Genomic DNA, 16,756 nt, shown 5'->3' on the forward strand with positions numbered 1-16,756 from the left:
GCATCTTAACATTACCTGCAAAACTGGAATGCATTATAATGTGTATATCTGTCACTTCCACTTAGTGCAGTTTATCTGTTTTGTCCCATTAAGGATTACAGATGTAACAACAGAAGAAAGTACCATATTTATCGGCGTATAACACGCACAGTCGTATAACACGCACAGGCGTATAACACGCACCCTAACTTTAAGAGGGAAGTTTCAGGAAAAAACCTTTCCACAGCCCCCTGCGTATAACACGCAGGCACAGTTTATCCTCTATTTTCAGAGTAAAAAAGTAAGTGTTATACGCCAATAAATACAGTATGTTATATTGTAAAATTATATTGTTCATTGCGAGATATTTTTCCTTTCATTCATGTTGTACAAAATGTATTCTTCAGACTTGTGCAGGAACAGTGACATACTAGAGTCTTAGGTTTGCTGAATTTGGCAGATCATAACTGAAACAGTCTGTTTTCCAAAGTTGAACTTGAAGAGTTGGAGTAGTTATGCCAGCTATGCAAACCTTCCTCTTGATAAAGGTGCTTCAGAAAGTCATAAATAGATGGAATTACTCAAGGCCAAATGTACTTGTTTCCTCAACTGCAGTTAACATCTTCTCATAAAGCATAGAAAATGAAGGATATGGTGGAAGATCTAGTCGGTTGAAACATGTGTGGGCCCTGAAAAATAAAACAATGTAATTTCAAATTGTGCTACAGAAATGGCAGACATACATATGAGTTATACTGCTGGTGATAAATAATCGCTTGTAGAACAATTGTCCAACTAGCAAGTTAAAAAAGTAAATCCATATAAATTCAAGTTCTGCACTATCCACGACATTAAGGGCCAGTGTCACATGTTTGATATCAGCTTGAGACACTCTTAAGGTCATTCAGCATTCATTGTAGGTAACAGTTAATCTGAATTTGACCTGCCCCTGTGCTTTTGCATTCCCATGGACTTATACAGAAAGCTCTGACATATTTTTTTATCTTTTTTATTAAAGTTGAGCGCTAGGCAGCTATTAAAAACACCATTTAATGCCGTTCAAAATTTATTTTTTAAATGCAGCTAAGGTAAATACCTGAATTTGAATTAATATCAGCCCCATGTGCTTCCCTGCATGGCAGGACTAAAAGAGGGAGTGGCAGCACTTGGAGACAATCTGCAAGCCAAAGTAATGGCAACCAGAAGAATAACTGGATGGGTTCTAACTATGATTTTTGCAATACAGAAAGTGCCAAGTTGAAGTCCCATTAAAACAACAGAACCCTGACCGGTGCAATAATATGTTTGACGCCTTGCACAAAGGCACACACCAAGGAATGTTTAGCAAACAGTCTCAGGGCCAGATCCACAGCCAACGGGCTTAACTTAAATGTTCCTATTTAAGTTACACCGCCACAAAATTTCTACCTAAGTGCCCGATCCACAAAGCACTTACCTAGAAATTTGCAGCGGTGTAACTTAAATCTGTCCGGCGCAAGGCGTGCCCAATCTAATGGGGCGAGTCCCATTTAAATTAGGCGCGCTCCCGCGCCGGACGTACTGCGCATGCTCCAGACGCTATTTTCCCGACGTGCTTTGCACGGATTTACGTTGCGCCGAGTTTTGAGAATCGCAACGAGTGTAAAAGAAAAAAAAAGAGTTGCGGCGGGAAAAAAAAAAAATGACAGCGACACGGGATAGAAGGGTATACTTTTACATGGTGTACTAAGTTTACACTTTGTAAAAGCAGCCCTAATTTTGCGACGGCAAACTAACACTTACGGAAAAAGCTAGGGAGCTTAGGGAAAAAGCTTCGTGGATCTCCGTAAGTGCTAATTTGCATACCTGACGCAGAATTTTGACGAGAAATGCCACCAGCGGCGGCCGCGGTACTGCATCCTAAGATCCGACAGTGTAAAACTATTACACCTGCCGGATCTTAGGAATATCTATGCGTAACTGATTCTATGAATCAGCCACATAGATAGAAACAGGGATACGGCGGCATATCAGTAGATACGCCTGCGTATCCCTTTTGTGGATCTGGCCCTTAGTGTGGATGCTTCTTGCAAACTGTAGTCTCACCAGCAATCGGTCCGCTGTGTCCTTTAGTCCCACAAGGAAAGCTCTGCAGCAATTTGTAGTTCCACAAGGCACTGCTACAACATGTAGTCCCACTGAAATTTCTGACCTGCTTGGAAAAGTAGTGCCTCAAGATCCCACAATTCCACTCCCACATTAGGATCCATGATGGTTGTTGCCAGAGCGCTATGTTCCACTCGTAACACCAATGGCCACACTGGGCATGTGCCTAGTCAGTCCTGAGTCTCCTACTTTTGGTGCACAGGAGGCTGTATAGTTGCAAAAAATCACTTACACACTGTAAAAGAAAAATAATAATTTTGGGCAACAAAATTCCTTTTCCACCCCAGAAGGGGGGAACCAGCAGCGACTGCAGTGGTTACACAAGGGAACTCACCAGTCTGCCATAGGATCCCCAAAAGGTAGTCCAATCCTCAACTATCACAGCCGGCCACAAGGGCCTTCATGGACTCAACTGTTCAGCTGCAGATGACAAAGGATTCTGCAGGTTCCTGTTCTCATCAGCAATGTTACAGGCCATCCAACATGTCCAGAGTGGGGTCCAGGTACATTCCAATGAGCGTAGATAAGCCACAGGAAAAAGCTAGTTTCCTAAACCCAGGTGGAACTGGTGAGAAGCTAGATAATTTTTCATGCAGAGACTGCATAGGGCCATCACCTACGACACTAGCAAAAAAAGTAAAAGCCTTGCCTAATGGTTTTGCCAAGAAGGGAATTTCCTGCCTTTTTTTGTCAGTGTCCAATCACCTGAAGATGGCAGCAAAACCCTATCTTAATGGATATGAAAATGCTCTTTGTCCCTTGATGTATGATGATAAAATTTACTGTCAGTGTATTTGACATGGGGTTGATGCAAGATGCATTTTACAGACGTTATATTGTTTATATTGTTTATTAGCATACATTAATTATTTTGATGATATCCTCAATACATGCATGTAACATATCTAGAATTAACATACCATTAAAGGAGTTGTAAAGGTTTGTTTTTTATTTTCTAAATAGGTTCCTTTAAGCTAGTGCATTGTTGGTTCACTTACCTTTTCCTTCAATTTCCCTTCTAAAATGTTTTTTTCTTTGTCTGAATTTCTCACTTCCTGTTCCTCCTCAGTAAGCTTGTCCCCATCATCCATGGGGGTTAGTCAGCTAGAACAGCTTACTGAGGAGGAATAGGAAGTGAGAAATTCAGACAAAGAAAAAAAACACGGGAAATTGAAGGAAAAGGTAAGTGAACCAACAATGCACTAGCTTAAAGTAACCTATTTAGAAAATAAAAACAAACCTTTACAACCCCTTTAACCTCCCTGGCGGTATGATTCTTTCCAAAAAAACATGCTGAAAGCGGTACCATTATTTGCAAGGAAATTTGGCGTTTTATATTGTAGGTCTGTAATTTTTAGAAATAACTCACTTAAATCTGACCAAACAAGATTCTAATAGGCATCCCGGGTATGACATTTTTTTAAAAACAAAATTATAAATTATAATATAATAAATAATTATAAATAATTATAACAAATAATAATATAATTATAATAAAAATTATTCAATAATGTAATCAACTCAAAATCACTGAAATTTGCTCAGTTGCAGAATTGTTGCTGTCATTATTTTTTTTTTTTTATGACGAATTTCCCCACAAATCGCTATCGCACAATTCTGCAAGTGATTATAATTTATTATCGCTGTTTTTTAGCTGATCTAAAACTATTTTTGACATAAAGGGACACTTTTGGTTGCTATGGACAATCTACAGTTTGCAGGGAGAAAAAAAGGTTTTTATTATATAAAATGACATGCATGACACAGGACAGACCACTAGGGACAGGGGGGGTGTGTTTTTTTTTACATACAGTACTGTAATCTATAAGATTACAGTATACTGTATGTAATGTGTTTGTTTACGTTTTTGAATTTGGCGCCGTTCTCCGTCCCCGTGCGTCGTAACGTCGCAGGGAACGGAGATCGGCGTCACACGGAGGCACTATGTGAATCGAGCGAGGTCCCGCTCGCTCACACAGCGCGGTGGCATCGCTGGATCCAGGGACAAGGTAAGTAACTTTGCCTGTGGATCTAGCGAGGCAAGCCCGAGTCTGACTCGGGGTTACCGATCGTAGCAGGAAAATCTAACCCCGAGTCAGACTCGGGAACACCGCCAGGAAGGTTAAGGGCCATTAAATGTTTGTTTTTTGTTTTTTTAGATGTTAAACCAAAGAGCAAGGTTAATTGCATGAGCAGTATTATTATAGCCAAAGTTTTTTTTAAATGATAAATATTATCAGCTTGCTAAAAAGTCGAGAACTCGAGAACCAAATTTGAGCTTCCTATAAAGTTGTCTCCACTATTTACCCTCCGAATGCTGAAGGCCCTATACACATAATCAGATTCTAAGTATAATCTTATGCAGTCATCTTGTTTTAATACCTTGGAAGAGCTGTGATTTTTCCCCACTTCTCCACACAGAAACGTCTTGGCCCATTGCTGCCTCTGAGGGAGGCAAAACCTTCATATGGGATACTGGAAGTACCTGTAACAAACTACCAAAACAAAGAAATTTCAAATTATAACTTGCTTAAACAAAGATATATACAAATTACCATAGATAACGACTGTACATAAAGCATAGGATTAATTTACCATATCTATATACTGTGGGCCAGATTCACCTAGGAGATACGACGGCGTATCTCCAGATACGCCGTCGTATCTCTGAGTCTGAGGCGTCGTATCTTGGCGCCTGATTCAATGAATCAGATACGCCAGGATTTTGCTAAGATACGACCAGCGTAAGTCGCCTACGCCGTCCTATCTTAACTGCATATTTACGCTGGCCGCTAGGGGCGTGTATGCTGATTTACGCCTAGAATATGTAAATCAGCTAGATACGCCAATTCACGAACGTACGCCCGGCCGTCGCAGTACAGATACGCCGTTTACGTTAGGCTTTTTCCGGTGTAAAGTTACCCCTGCTATATGAGGCGCAGCCAATGTTAAGTATGGACGTCGGGCCAGCGTCAAATTTTCCGTCGATTACGTAGTTTCCGTAAGTCGTTCGCGAATAGGGCTGTGCGTCATTTACGTTCACGTCAAAAGCATTGGCTTTTTGCGGGTTAATTTGGAGCATGCACACTGGGATACTTTCACGGACAGCGCATGCGCCGTTTGTAAAAAGCGTAATTTACGTGGGGTCACAAGAAATTAACATAAAACACGCCCACATGTTCCATATTTGAATTAGGCGGGCTTACGCCGGCCTATTTACGCTACGCCGCTGCAACTTTGCTTTGTGAATACTGCACTTGCCTGTCAAAGTTGCAGAGGTGTAGCGTAAATAGGATACGTTACGCCTGCTCACAAATACGCGCTCCCTATGTGAATCTGGCCCTGTGTGTGTATGTATAAATACACACACATCTGCCATGTCATCCTAATGAATGTGACAACAAATTGATTGATTGTCCATCACATTGTGTTTGTGAGCTGGACTGTAGCAAGTAGGAGTAGAAAACAAATATGCCCTGGAATCCAAGGTCAGTGGGAGTAAATAAAAATTCCCTTGCATTAGTGTTAATAGAATAAACATGCCAAGGCTTCAGAGGGAATAAAAAATGTTCTTGTAGCAGGAGTCAGTAAAAAAAATGCGTTGAGGTTCAATAAGAGTAAAAAATTCCACTGTCAGTGGTCATATTAAAAGCCCCTGTTTCACTGGTCAGTGGGAGTAATAAATGTGATAGTGGAAGGGAATAAATGTCTCTGTGTCATTGGAAGAAATAGTGCCCCTGTGTCAGTGGGAAGAACGGTGCCCCTGTGTCAGTGGGAAGAACGGTGCCCCTGTGTCAGTGGGACGAACGGTGCCCCTGTGTCAGTGGGACGAACGGTGCACCTGTGTCAGTGGGAAGAACGGTGCCCCTGTGTCAGTGGGAAGAACGGTGCCCCTGTGTCAGTGGGAAGAAAGGTGCACCTGTGTCAGTGGGAAGAACGGTGCCCCTGTGTCAGTGGGAAGAACGGTGCCCCTGTGTCAGTGGGAAGAAAGGTGCACCTGTGTCAGTGGGAAGAACGGTGCACCTGTGTCAGTGGGAAGAAGGGTGCCCCTGTGTCAGTGGGAAGAAGGGTGCCCCTGTGTCAGTGGGAAGAAGGGTGCCCCTGTGTCAGTGGGAAGAAGGGTGCCCCTGTGTCAGTGGGAAGAAGGATGAACCGGTGTCAGTGGGAAGAAGGATGAACCGGTGTCAGTGGGAAGAACAGTGAACCGGTGTCAGTGGGAAGAAGGATGAACCGGTGTCAGTGGGAAGAAGGATGAACCGGTGTCAGTGGGAAGAAGGATGAACCGGTGTCAGTGGGAAGAAGGATGAACCTGTATCAGTAGGAGGAACAGTGAACCTGTATCAGTGGGAAGAACAGTGACCCTGTGTCAGTGGAAAGAACAGTGACCCTGTGTCAGTGGGAAGAACGGTGAACGTGTGTCAGTGGAAAGAACTGCTGCTCAGTAGGACTTTGCATGCTCCATGTTCCATGCTTCCTGTGGATGAGGTCACAGCTTCAACTATATAAGCACTATCCGGAAGGAGATCACTCCACCATTGGTTCCTGTTATATTGCCAGTTGCTAATTAACTCGGGGAAAAAACAGCAACCCCACTACAGCTTGCAGGGAGAAAGCACTTCACTTCAAAACCTTCTCATTGCAGGGACCGGTGTAAAGCATGAGTGGGTAAGTGACTTGTGAAACTGAGAGATCTGTGTTTGCAAGTATTCCATAGGTAGGTAACCCATCTCACTATAATATACAGTGTATGCATAGAAAGAATTGGATCAATACTAAAGAATATAATTTACCATACACAGAAGGCAGAAATAGCAAGATGACACTGTTAATGTACTTACCTGTAACAAACGGAGACGCTGCTCATTGTTAAACCTTTCAACAGCAGCCCAAAACCATCTGATGACAATGTGATTGTCATGGTAGCCTGAGAAGAATTAGAACATGACAAGAAAATCAATTTGCTGTTGTCTGTCTGATCAGTCAGTTTTCAATTGAACACAAAGTCTACCTTATGTAAAACTAGATACTCACTATTGTGCCCATTTTATACCCAATGCCCTGTACACACGATCAGAGTTTCCGTCGGAATAAACTCACACAGGTTTTTCCGATGGAATTCCGTTCAAGCTGTCTTGCATACACACGGACACACCAAATTCCGACCGTCAAAAACACGTGATGTACAACAAAACGGCGAGCCTAGAAAAATGAAGTTCAATACTTCCGAGCATGTGTCGAAGTATTTTCGAGCATGCATGTTTTTTCCTCCATCGGAGTTCCATACAGACGAACAGAATTTCCGATAGAAATTCTTTCCGTCGGAAAAAAAAGAGAACATTTTCTCTTTCTTACTCCGTCTGAATTTCCGACGGAAAAAGTCCGATGGGGCATACACACGGTCGGAATATCTGATGAAAAAATTCCGTCTGACTTCTTCCATCGGAAATTCCGATCGTATGTACGAGGCATAAATCTGTCAACAATGATGAAAGGAGAGAGATCTGTAAGCTTTAATATCTTACTTGACCTTGCTGCAATGTTTCTCTCTGAAAATGCTGATTCGGGTATGGGTCTTCGGGAGCGGGCCTTCCTTCTTGATTGACAGTCTTCCGAGAGGCTTCTGACGGTCGCATCCATCGCGTCACTAGTAGCCGAAAGAAGCCGAACATCGGTGCGGCTCTATACTGCGCCTGCGCACCGACGTTCGGCTTCTTTCGGAAAATCGTGACGCGATGGATGCGACCGTCGGAAGCCTCTCGGAAGACTGTCAATCAAGAAGGAACGCCCAGTCCCGCAGCCCATACCCGGAAGCGACGGAGAAGATGCATCGCGTAAACCGTAAGTACAGCTCATATTTTAAAACAACTAGCCGATTCCCCTAGACAAAACGAACATGAAGCTAAGGAAAAAAAGTATATTGTACGGATGAACCTCCGCTTTAAAGTGATATTAACCACTTAAAGAGGAGTTCCACCCAAAAATGGAACTTCCTCTTAACCCACTCCTCTCCCCCTTACATGCCACATTTGGCATGTAATTTTTTTTGGGGGGGGGGAGTGGGGGCTTCAGGAGAAGGGGACTTCCTGTCCCACTTCCTCCTTCCGCCGAGGGGCTGCAAAGGCGATACGTCATATCGCCTTTTGGCAGCCCCTCCCTGTAGGCGATCGCCTGGGACACGTGACAGGTCCCAGGCGATCGCCTGTCCAATTAAACAGCGCAGCGCCGGGCAGCGCGCGCATGCGCAGTGGGTGCCCGGCCGTGAAGCCGAAAGCTGTCACGGCCGGGTGCCCACAGTGACAATGAAGACGCCGGCCGGGGAGGGGGGGAGAGGAGCGGACCCCCGGCCGGCGCGTCGCTGGAACGCGGGAGCAGGTAAGTGTCAGTTTATTAAAAGCCAGCAGCTACACTTTTTGTAGCTGCTGACTTTTAATAAACTTAAAAAATGGGTGGAAAACCCCTTTAAGGACTGGCTCATGTACATATATGTAGGTACTTTAAAGATGGATATCTCGGTAACGGCAGCAGCTGCTGCCACAACCAAGATATCCATCTTTTCAGTGAGCGGTCCTGTAAACGATAACGGTGGTTTCGCCTCGAGATCAACGTTATCGGCGGCGGGAGAGGGCCCCCCCCTTTCGCCGCTCTCCGCAGCTTACCGGAGCCGTCGACAGCGGCGGAGGCGATCGGGTCCTGTCCCCTGCTCGGCTGGGATAAGGGCAAGATGGCCCACATCCGTCTCCATAGCATAGCAGGGCGGAAGCAACGTAAAAACGTCACTTCTGCCCATGCTTCTTAAAGTGACATTTTCTTGTTGTCATTTTTTCAAATGACAATTTTTTTATTTTTTTTTTGCATTTTAGTCTAAATATGAGATGTGAGGTCTTTTTGACCCCAGATCTCATATTTAAGAGGACCTGTCATGCTTTTTTCTATTACAAGGGATGTTTACATTCCTTGTAATAGGAATAAAAGTGACCCATTTAAAAAATAATAAAATAAATAAGAAAACAAAAAAAAAGCAGCGCCAGCATATGAAAACGGTGTTCAAAACACACAAGTGAGGTATCACCGCGATCATTAGAGCAAGAGCAATAATTCTAGCCCTAAACCTTCTCTGTAACCCAAAAAATGCAACCTATAGAATTTTTTAAATGTCGCCTATGGAAATTTTTAAGGTTAAAAGTTTGACGCCATTCCACGAGCGGGCGCAATTTTGAAGCGTGACATGTTGGTATCATTTTACTCGGCGTAACATTATCTTTCACAATGTAAAAAAAATTGGGCTAACTTTACTGTTGTCTTATTTTTTTTTTTTTTTTTTTACAATAACAATTTTATTGATCAAATAAAGTTAGTACATACATAACTCACAGTCTCCCATAAGTGGAAGGGTGCAGATAAAGACAACATAACAAGAAATCAAGGAGGCGTTGTTTTATTTTTTAATTCAAAAAAGAAAAAAAATTCCCCAAAAAATTTGCTTGTAAGACCGCTGCGCAAATACGGTGTGATAAAAAGTAGTGCAATGACCGCCATTTTATTCTCTAGGGTGTTAGAAAAAAATATATATATAATGTTTGGGGGTTTTAAGTAATTTTCTAGCAAAAAAAAACAAAACAGTTTTAATCTTGTAAACACCAAATCTGAAAACAGGCAAGGTCCTTAAGTGGTTAAAGGTCTATTTTAATTTTTTTCCCAAATGGAAAATAGGTTATACTTACCCACTCTTTGCAACGATATTGCACAGAGAGGTTCCTTAAAGTGATTGTAAAGGATCGTTTTTTTTTTTTTTTTTAAATAACAAACATATCATACTTACCTCCACTGTGCAGTTTGTTTTGCACAGAGTGGCCCAAATCGTCCTTTTCTGGGGTCCCCCGATGGCTCTCGCAGCTCCTCCCTACATTAGATAACCCCCCTAGGATAAGCGCTCTCCTGGGGGGGTTACCATGCGGGCACGCTCCCAAGTCCAGCATTTGTGTCCACAGGCACAAATGCCCGACTCTGCCCCGCCCCCACGTCATTGGATTTGATTGACAGCAGTGGGAGCCAATGGCTACGCTGCTATCAATCTATCCAATCAAGAGCGCGTCCCCGCTGAGGGAAATTCGGGGCTCAGGTAAGTAAAACTAGGGGAGGGGCTAGGGGGTCGGTCACTGCAAGGTGTTTTTTCACCTTAATGCATAGGATGCATTAAGGTGAAAAAACACAAGGGTTTACAACCCCTTTAACTCTTATTTGGCAGTCCCCTGCTGGCACTCACAACTTCTTCCTCTGAGTGCTCCTGATCTGGGCTGTGTGCATCTATAGACACAGAGCTTTATAGTTTTCTCCTTTGAGACCAGGAATTGAGAAGAGTGGTGCTGCAGCCAGGACAGCACTGCAGCAGTGAGAGGTGACAGGCAAGCATTTAGGGACCGGAGTGGGTAGGAAAAATAGCAGGGAATTATTTTATTTTTTCCCTTAATGCAGAAAATTTGTTAGACTTTAGAACCACTTTCTTTAATTAATTTAATAAATATCACCAATAGGAAGAGTTCCTTTAAATGAAAAAAGCATTTACCTCCTCTGTACTCTGTATTATTTCTCCAGTCTCCTAAATCAATCTCTGCTGTTCCTGCAATAACCAGCTCAAGCTCCCTTGCATCAAATACAGATACCAGACGAGCGTCTACCACCTGAAAAGAAAAAACAGACTAAGTAAGGGGTGAAGAAAGTACCTGGGAGCTGGATGGCATTCTACAGCGACTCCTTTAGCCCTTTTGCCAACAGACTGTGAAACCCTGGATTTCTTAAGATATATATATATATATATATATATACCGCACATCTGTTCATGAGGGTTGAATTACTAAAAGAGTGCATTTTTTAGTTAGCAATAAGCGCTTCAATTTTCCAATTTTGTGTATAAAAAAAAAGTTTTTTTTTTTTAAAACCCCTCAGTATATGATTTGGTGTTTAAAGTAACACAGATTCACATAGCTAAAGTGGATGAAAGCTCCCAGAATACAGATAACAAAGTCTTATTTTTTTATCCTTCTCTCTTTTAATAGGAGAACTACATAAGACATAACCCCTGACAGACTGCAAATATGTATTCAGCCATATTATATTTTCAACTAATAAATTATCTGTAAAAGTACATAAACTATTTTTTTTAAATGAAGTTGAACCATCCATGCAATAATAGACTTTGGGGTTGATTTACTAAAGGGAAATCCACTCTGCACTACAAGTGCACTTGGAAGTGCAGTCGCTGTATATCTGAGGGGAAGCTCTGAAATTAGGCGAAGCTCTGCTGATTTTATCATCCAATCATGTGCAAGGAAAAATGCTGTTTTTTATTTTTCTTGCATGTCCCCCTCAGATCTACAGTGAGTGCACTTGTAGTGCAAAGTGGATCTGCCTTTCGTAAATAACCCCCTTTCTGTCTTGGGTGTCAATGCCAGACCCTGGTTGGCAGATTGGTTGGCGGTAATAACTGGATTACAGCATCAGTGCTTGATAAAATGTAAAAAAAACTTTCAGGCCTCATGCCCACAGGGAGTTAGAAAAAAACGAGCTATGAAGCCACTACCAACGCCAGGAAAAAGCAGCGGTAAAAACTTGCTTTTAGTAGCTTTTTGCATTGGCGTTAATGCCCGTTTAGCCGCACTAGCTTTTCGCAGCATTTTTCTATCAATGGTTCCCTATAAGAACCCATTGATTTAAATAGAAGTCACACCACAAGTCGGATCATGACTATATATGACTGTGATGTCATCTGGAGGCCCCGCCCCGTGTGACGCCACCACCCCATCATTTTCTTGACAATTTTTTTGGGGTGAATGGGTAGGGGGCTTCCAGATTCTGATAAGCACCCTGACAACCACTGGCCAGGGTCGTCGGGAAGAGGCCCTTGTCCTGATTAACATGGGAATAAGGTGCTTTGGGGTGGGGTGCGCAAGATTCTCAGCACACAAGCCACACCGCAAGTCAGATCATTATTCTATTCAAATCAATGGGCTCTCCTAGGGAACCATTGATTTTGAAATAATAATAAAAAAAAAAGCTTGAAGAGACTTATCCAGCATTAAGCCGCGTTTAGGAGCGTCAGAAGTTTTTACAGCTGTAAAGCTGTAATGCTTTTTTTGCGCTCTTTTGCACATTTTTAATGAGCTTTTTTGAGCATAAGCAGTTTTTTTTTCACAAACCCTCTCCTCAGTTTATTGGGGCATTTGTGTGCTTTTTCACACTTTAATGCTTTTCTGCTTAAAAGCTCCTCTTAAAAACATGAGTTTGGTGGGGGAGTTCCTGTAAGAGCATATGCCTGTAAACTCTTGAAAATATCATAGCGTGCATAGACACATTGGCTAAAATGGAGGGGATTTTCCAGGCAGAAAAAAATTAGAGCTCAAAAAAGCTCAAAAGCCTGTAGGAGCCGCTTCTTTGAGATACAGTGTGCATGAGCTCTTACACCGTGGTTAGCTGCAACTATCACATGCAGTTAACTGCAATGTAACTTTAATGGCTTATGCAGACAGCTGCCTGTAGCCATGCAGCGTAAAGTTTGGGAGGATGTTCCTGCAGGTGCTACCTACAGCTTGCGTAAAAACCTGCATATAGTTTTAAAATCCTGAACACAGACTGTCTGTACACATGCACTGGTTGATGCAAGTACCATATTGTGCCTGCATAGAGCTATGTACAGCCATTCATCGGGTGGCTGAATGCAGCATCTGCAAAAACATGCCTAGATTCATTTGATAGAAGAACAAAAGGATGGACAGCCGCACTCCAAAAAAACATAAGGTTGTCCTTAATATAAAAAATTTAAAAAATGCACTACAAAACAAGCAGAGAACAGGAATAACAGCCTATGCGTTTCACACTCCAAATCAGTGCTTAATCATGGCTAGCATAAAAAAAGAACACACTTTAAATATATATATGATTCTAACCCAAGACATGTGATTGACATTGACCATCCGCAAGTGAGACCCAATTAGTGAAGGGAACTCCCAAAGCCGATCAGAAAGTGTCTTCACATGTGTGCATAAAGATACCTAAATGCAAAATTAAACTCACATTCAAAAAACACACACATTCCTTCCCTTTGTATGCCTAGATTCATGCTGAATGCCCGAAGGTGGCTGAGTGTATGTCTTTATTACTTATTTCTGCAGCAAACCTGAAAGTAAAACAAATGTATATAGCAACAAAAAAGTTCCTATTTAAAGTGCACCTGTGCTCACTACATAGACTATGGACATTAAACTATTTACATATTATTAAAGCGGAGTTCCAGTGTTTTTCTTTCCTTGAAAAGCACCCCAATGTTGTTCACATCATAACCCATAGCAAGCGGCATTAGTATCTAATGTAGGTTTTTTAAATGTTATTACTTAGCAGTCCCGACCGAGCGCATCTTCATCCTGAGTGTGGGCAGCCCAATCCCACTGGTATATTCTTCTGGGATATGGTGCTGCTGGCTACCCAGCATGCACCTCCCAATCATACGCATAAACACCATAGTGATCTGTTTTTCTCTTCACAATGCTTATAGATACAGAGATTAATAAGGCATCCTTGCTCCTTGCTGAGATCTGGTGTGGAATTTCTGATCAGAAGTGGAATTTTTTGAATACAAGTGGAAGAGTTAAAAACCAGGATTTGCTTTTAGCTGCTTTTAACTGTTTCTGCTGCAAGTGTTCAATTGTTTGTCTTTTTTTCTCTGACACTTTTTAAACAGCTTTTTTTTTCTTTTTTTCCTTTCTGCCAATTAAGGGGAGTGTTTAATTGTTAACAGGGGAGTGTCTAATTGTTAACAGGTGAGTATATAAGTGTCTGTAAAAACTCCATAAGAGCTGGCTCCTTGCTGAGATCTGGTGTGGAATTTCTGATCATCTTAATCTTCATACAAGTAATTATATTGTAACTGGGAAATGAGTGCTAGCAGGGTTGAAGGTTTTGCTCAGTGCACAGCGTGTCACATGTATGCAAAATTGGTGCAACAGCTCCAAGATGGATACCGCTGTGACAGATGTGAGCAGGTTGCCCTTCTGGAAGTTCGTATTAGAGATCTTGAGGAGCAAGTTGCAACACTGGGTAGAAATGACAACCTTGAAAGGGGTCCTCTGCTCGCTGAGCAAGTGGTCAGTAAGGTTGATGTGGAGGGTGGAGGGGCAAGTCAGGATTATCAGATAGGGAGATGGGTTAATGCAGTTAGAGGGAGTGGAAGGGGCGTGAAGAAAGGGAAGGCCAGTCCTGTATTTGTGCATCAAAACAAATTTGCCAAGTTGGGTGATGATGTGGAGGTGGTAAACACAGAGGTGGCAGCCCTAGATGTTACTGCTACCCCTAACAGCCGGGAGAGCAACCCATCTAGTAGAGGTGGGGAGGGGAGTGCAGGTAGGCCTAGACAGTTGGTGGTAATAGGGGATTCTATAATCAGAAGGACTGATAGAATAATTTGTCGCCAGGATCGCTTCAACCGAATGGTTTGCTGTCTCCCTGGTGTCAGGGTTCGGCATGTGGTGGACCGGGTGGATAAATTACTGGGAGGGGCTGGGCATGACCCAGCTGTCTTGGTCCACGTTGGAACCAATGACAGTATACATGGAAGGTGGAGGCTCCTTAAGAATCAATTTAAAGAACTAGGCTGCAAGATGAAGGGAAGGACCTCCAAGGTGATATTCTCTGAAATATTGCCTGTGCCATGCGCAACACAGGAAAGGCAGGGGGAGATTAGAGAGCTGAATGCATGGCTAAAGACCTGGTGTAGGAAGGAGGGATTTGGGTTTCTAGAGCACTGGGCTGACTTTTCATTGGGGTGCAACCTATATGCTAAAGACGGTTTGCACTTGAATGGAAGAGGGTCTGCTGTGCTGGGGGAGAGGTTTATGGGAATGCTGGAGGAGTATTTAAACTAGGATTGAGGGGGGAGGGTGAATTAGAATTACATCGAGCAGACAGGTCAGTTAGTGGTCAGACATTAATGGAGAGTGGGATGGGGATAGATGGGGGAAGGGTTATGGCAGGTGACAAGAAAGTTCCCATGTTGCAAACAGCCATTGGAAATAATAGTGCCATTTGTACTACTATAAATTATATGAAAAACACCAGAGAAAAATGTAACAATACATTTAAGTGTTTGTTCACCAATGCCAGAAGTCTGCCAAGCAAAACAGGTGAGCTGGAAGCTCTGGTGCATGAGGAGAGCTATGATGTAATCGGTATTGCTGAAACTTGGCTTCAATCCTCACATGCCTGGGCTATTAATATTCCTGGCTATGCTCTCTTTCGGAAAGACAGGGTAAAAAGGAAAGGTGGAGGGGTCTGTCTCTATGTGAGAAGTGACCTCAAAGCAAGCGTGAAAGAGAACCTGGTTGATGGAGAGTGTGATGAGGCTGAAGCATTATGGGTGGAACTGCATACAGATGTGCGTAGTTCAAAATTAATCATTGGAGTTTGTTATAAACCACCCAATGTTAATGAGGAGGTGGAGACTCAGCTCCTTGCACAGATGGAAAGGGCTGCAAGGTCTGGGATGGTGATAATAATGGGGGATTTTAACTACCCAGAAATTGACTGGATTAATGGCACTTCTGGGACAGTTAAAGGACAAAAATTTAAAAACCTATTGCAGGACAATTTTATGGTGCAGTTTATTGAGGCCCCAACTAGGAATGATGCCCTGTTGGACCTGATAATCTCAAACCATGCAGAGCTTATTACTAATGTTCAGATAAAGGAACACCTGGGTAGCAGTGATCATAACATGATTTCATTTAATGTTAACTATAAGCAAGAAATACATACAGGAAATATTAAAACACTAAATTTTAAGAGAGCAAATTTTCCAAGGATGAGGGCTGCTCTCCAGGACTTGGACTGGGAGGGACTATTGGCACAGCTGAACACAGAACAGAAATGGGAATTCTTCAAAAAGACTGTGTGGAACCTCACTGCAAAGTATGTTCCCATGGGCAATAAGTTTAAAAGGCTAAAAATAAAACCTATGTGGCTCACGGTCAAAGTTAAAAAAGCTATAAACAATAAGAAAGTAGCCTTTAAAAAATATAAAAATGAAGGAACACTAGTGTTGTTTAAATGTTACAAAGAATATAACAGGATATGCAAAAAGGAAATCAAGGATGCAAAAATTCAAAACGAACGACAGATTGCAAAAGATAGTAGGACAAACCCCCAAAAATTCTTTAAATATATTAATAGTAAAAAGGTGAAGTCTGAGCATGTAGGCCCCTTACAAAATAATCTAGAGTGGGTGACTGGGGTCAAAGAGAAGGCAAATTTATTAAATGTTTTCTTCAGCTCTGTGTATACAATGGAGCATGGGGGAGCTCATGTCCAAAATGGGGGTGGGAGTGACACAGCCTCAAATCCACAATGGCTCAAAAGTGATATGGTCCAGAAATATTTAGACAGAATAAAGGTGGATAAAGCACCTGGACCTGATGGCATCCATCCACGGATCCTAGGTGAGTTGAGCTCTGTCATTTCAAAGCCACTGTATCTAATATTTAGGGACTCATTAAAGACAGGAATAGTACCACTGGATTGGCGCAGGGCCAATGTGGTGCCCATATTTAAAAAGGGAACAAAGTCTTTACCAAGTAACTATAGACCTGTT

General features: G+C 42.4%; 1 protein-coding gene across 1 annotated transcript in view; it reads right to left on the bottom strand.

Annotated features, from left to right (window-relative positions):
• Positions 1-236: 236 nt before the first annotated feature.
• The window catches only part of HECW2 (HECT, C2 and WW domain containing E3 ubiquitin protein ligase 2), a 336,744-nt gene continuing 320,224 nt past the window's right edge, over positions 237-16,756 (bottom strand). Inside the window, exons 28-31 of the mRNA XM_040358472.1 lie at positions 10,688-10,802; positions 6,963-7,048; positions 4,507-4,619; positions 237-668 (exon numbers count right to left, since the gene is read on the bottom strand). Coding sequence (XP_040214406.1) covers positions 557-668; positions 4,507-4,619; positions 6,963-7,048; positions 10,688-10,802 — 426 coding nt within the window. The 3' untranslated portion in view covers positions 237-556. The remainder of the gene's footprint in view (positions 669-4,506; positions 4,620-6,962; positions 7,049-10,687; positions 10,803-16,756) is intronic.

The sequence above is a fragment of the Rana temporaria genome, chromosome 6, assembly GCF_905171775.1.
Source record: "Rana temporaria chromosome 6, aRanTem1.1, whole genome shotgun sequence".
NCBI lineage: Eukaryota > Metazoa > Chordata > Amphibia > Anura > Ranidae > Rana > Rana temporaria.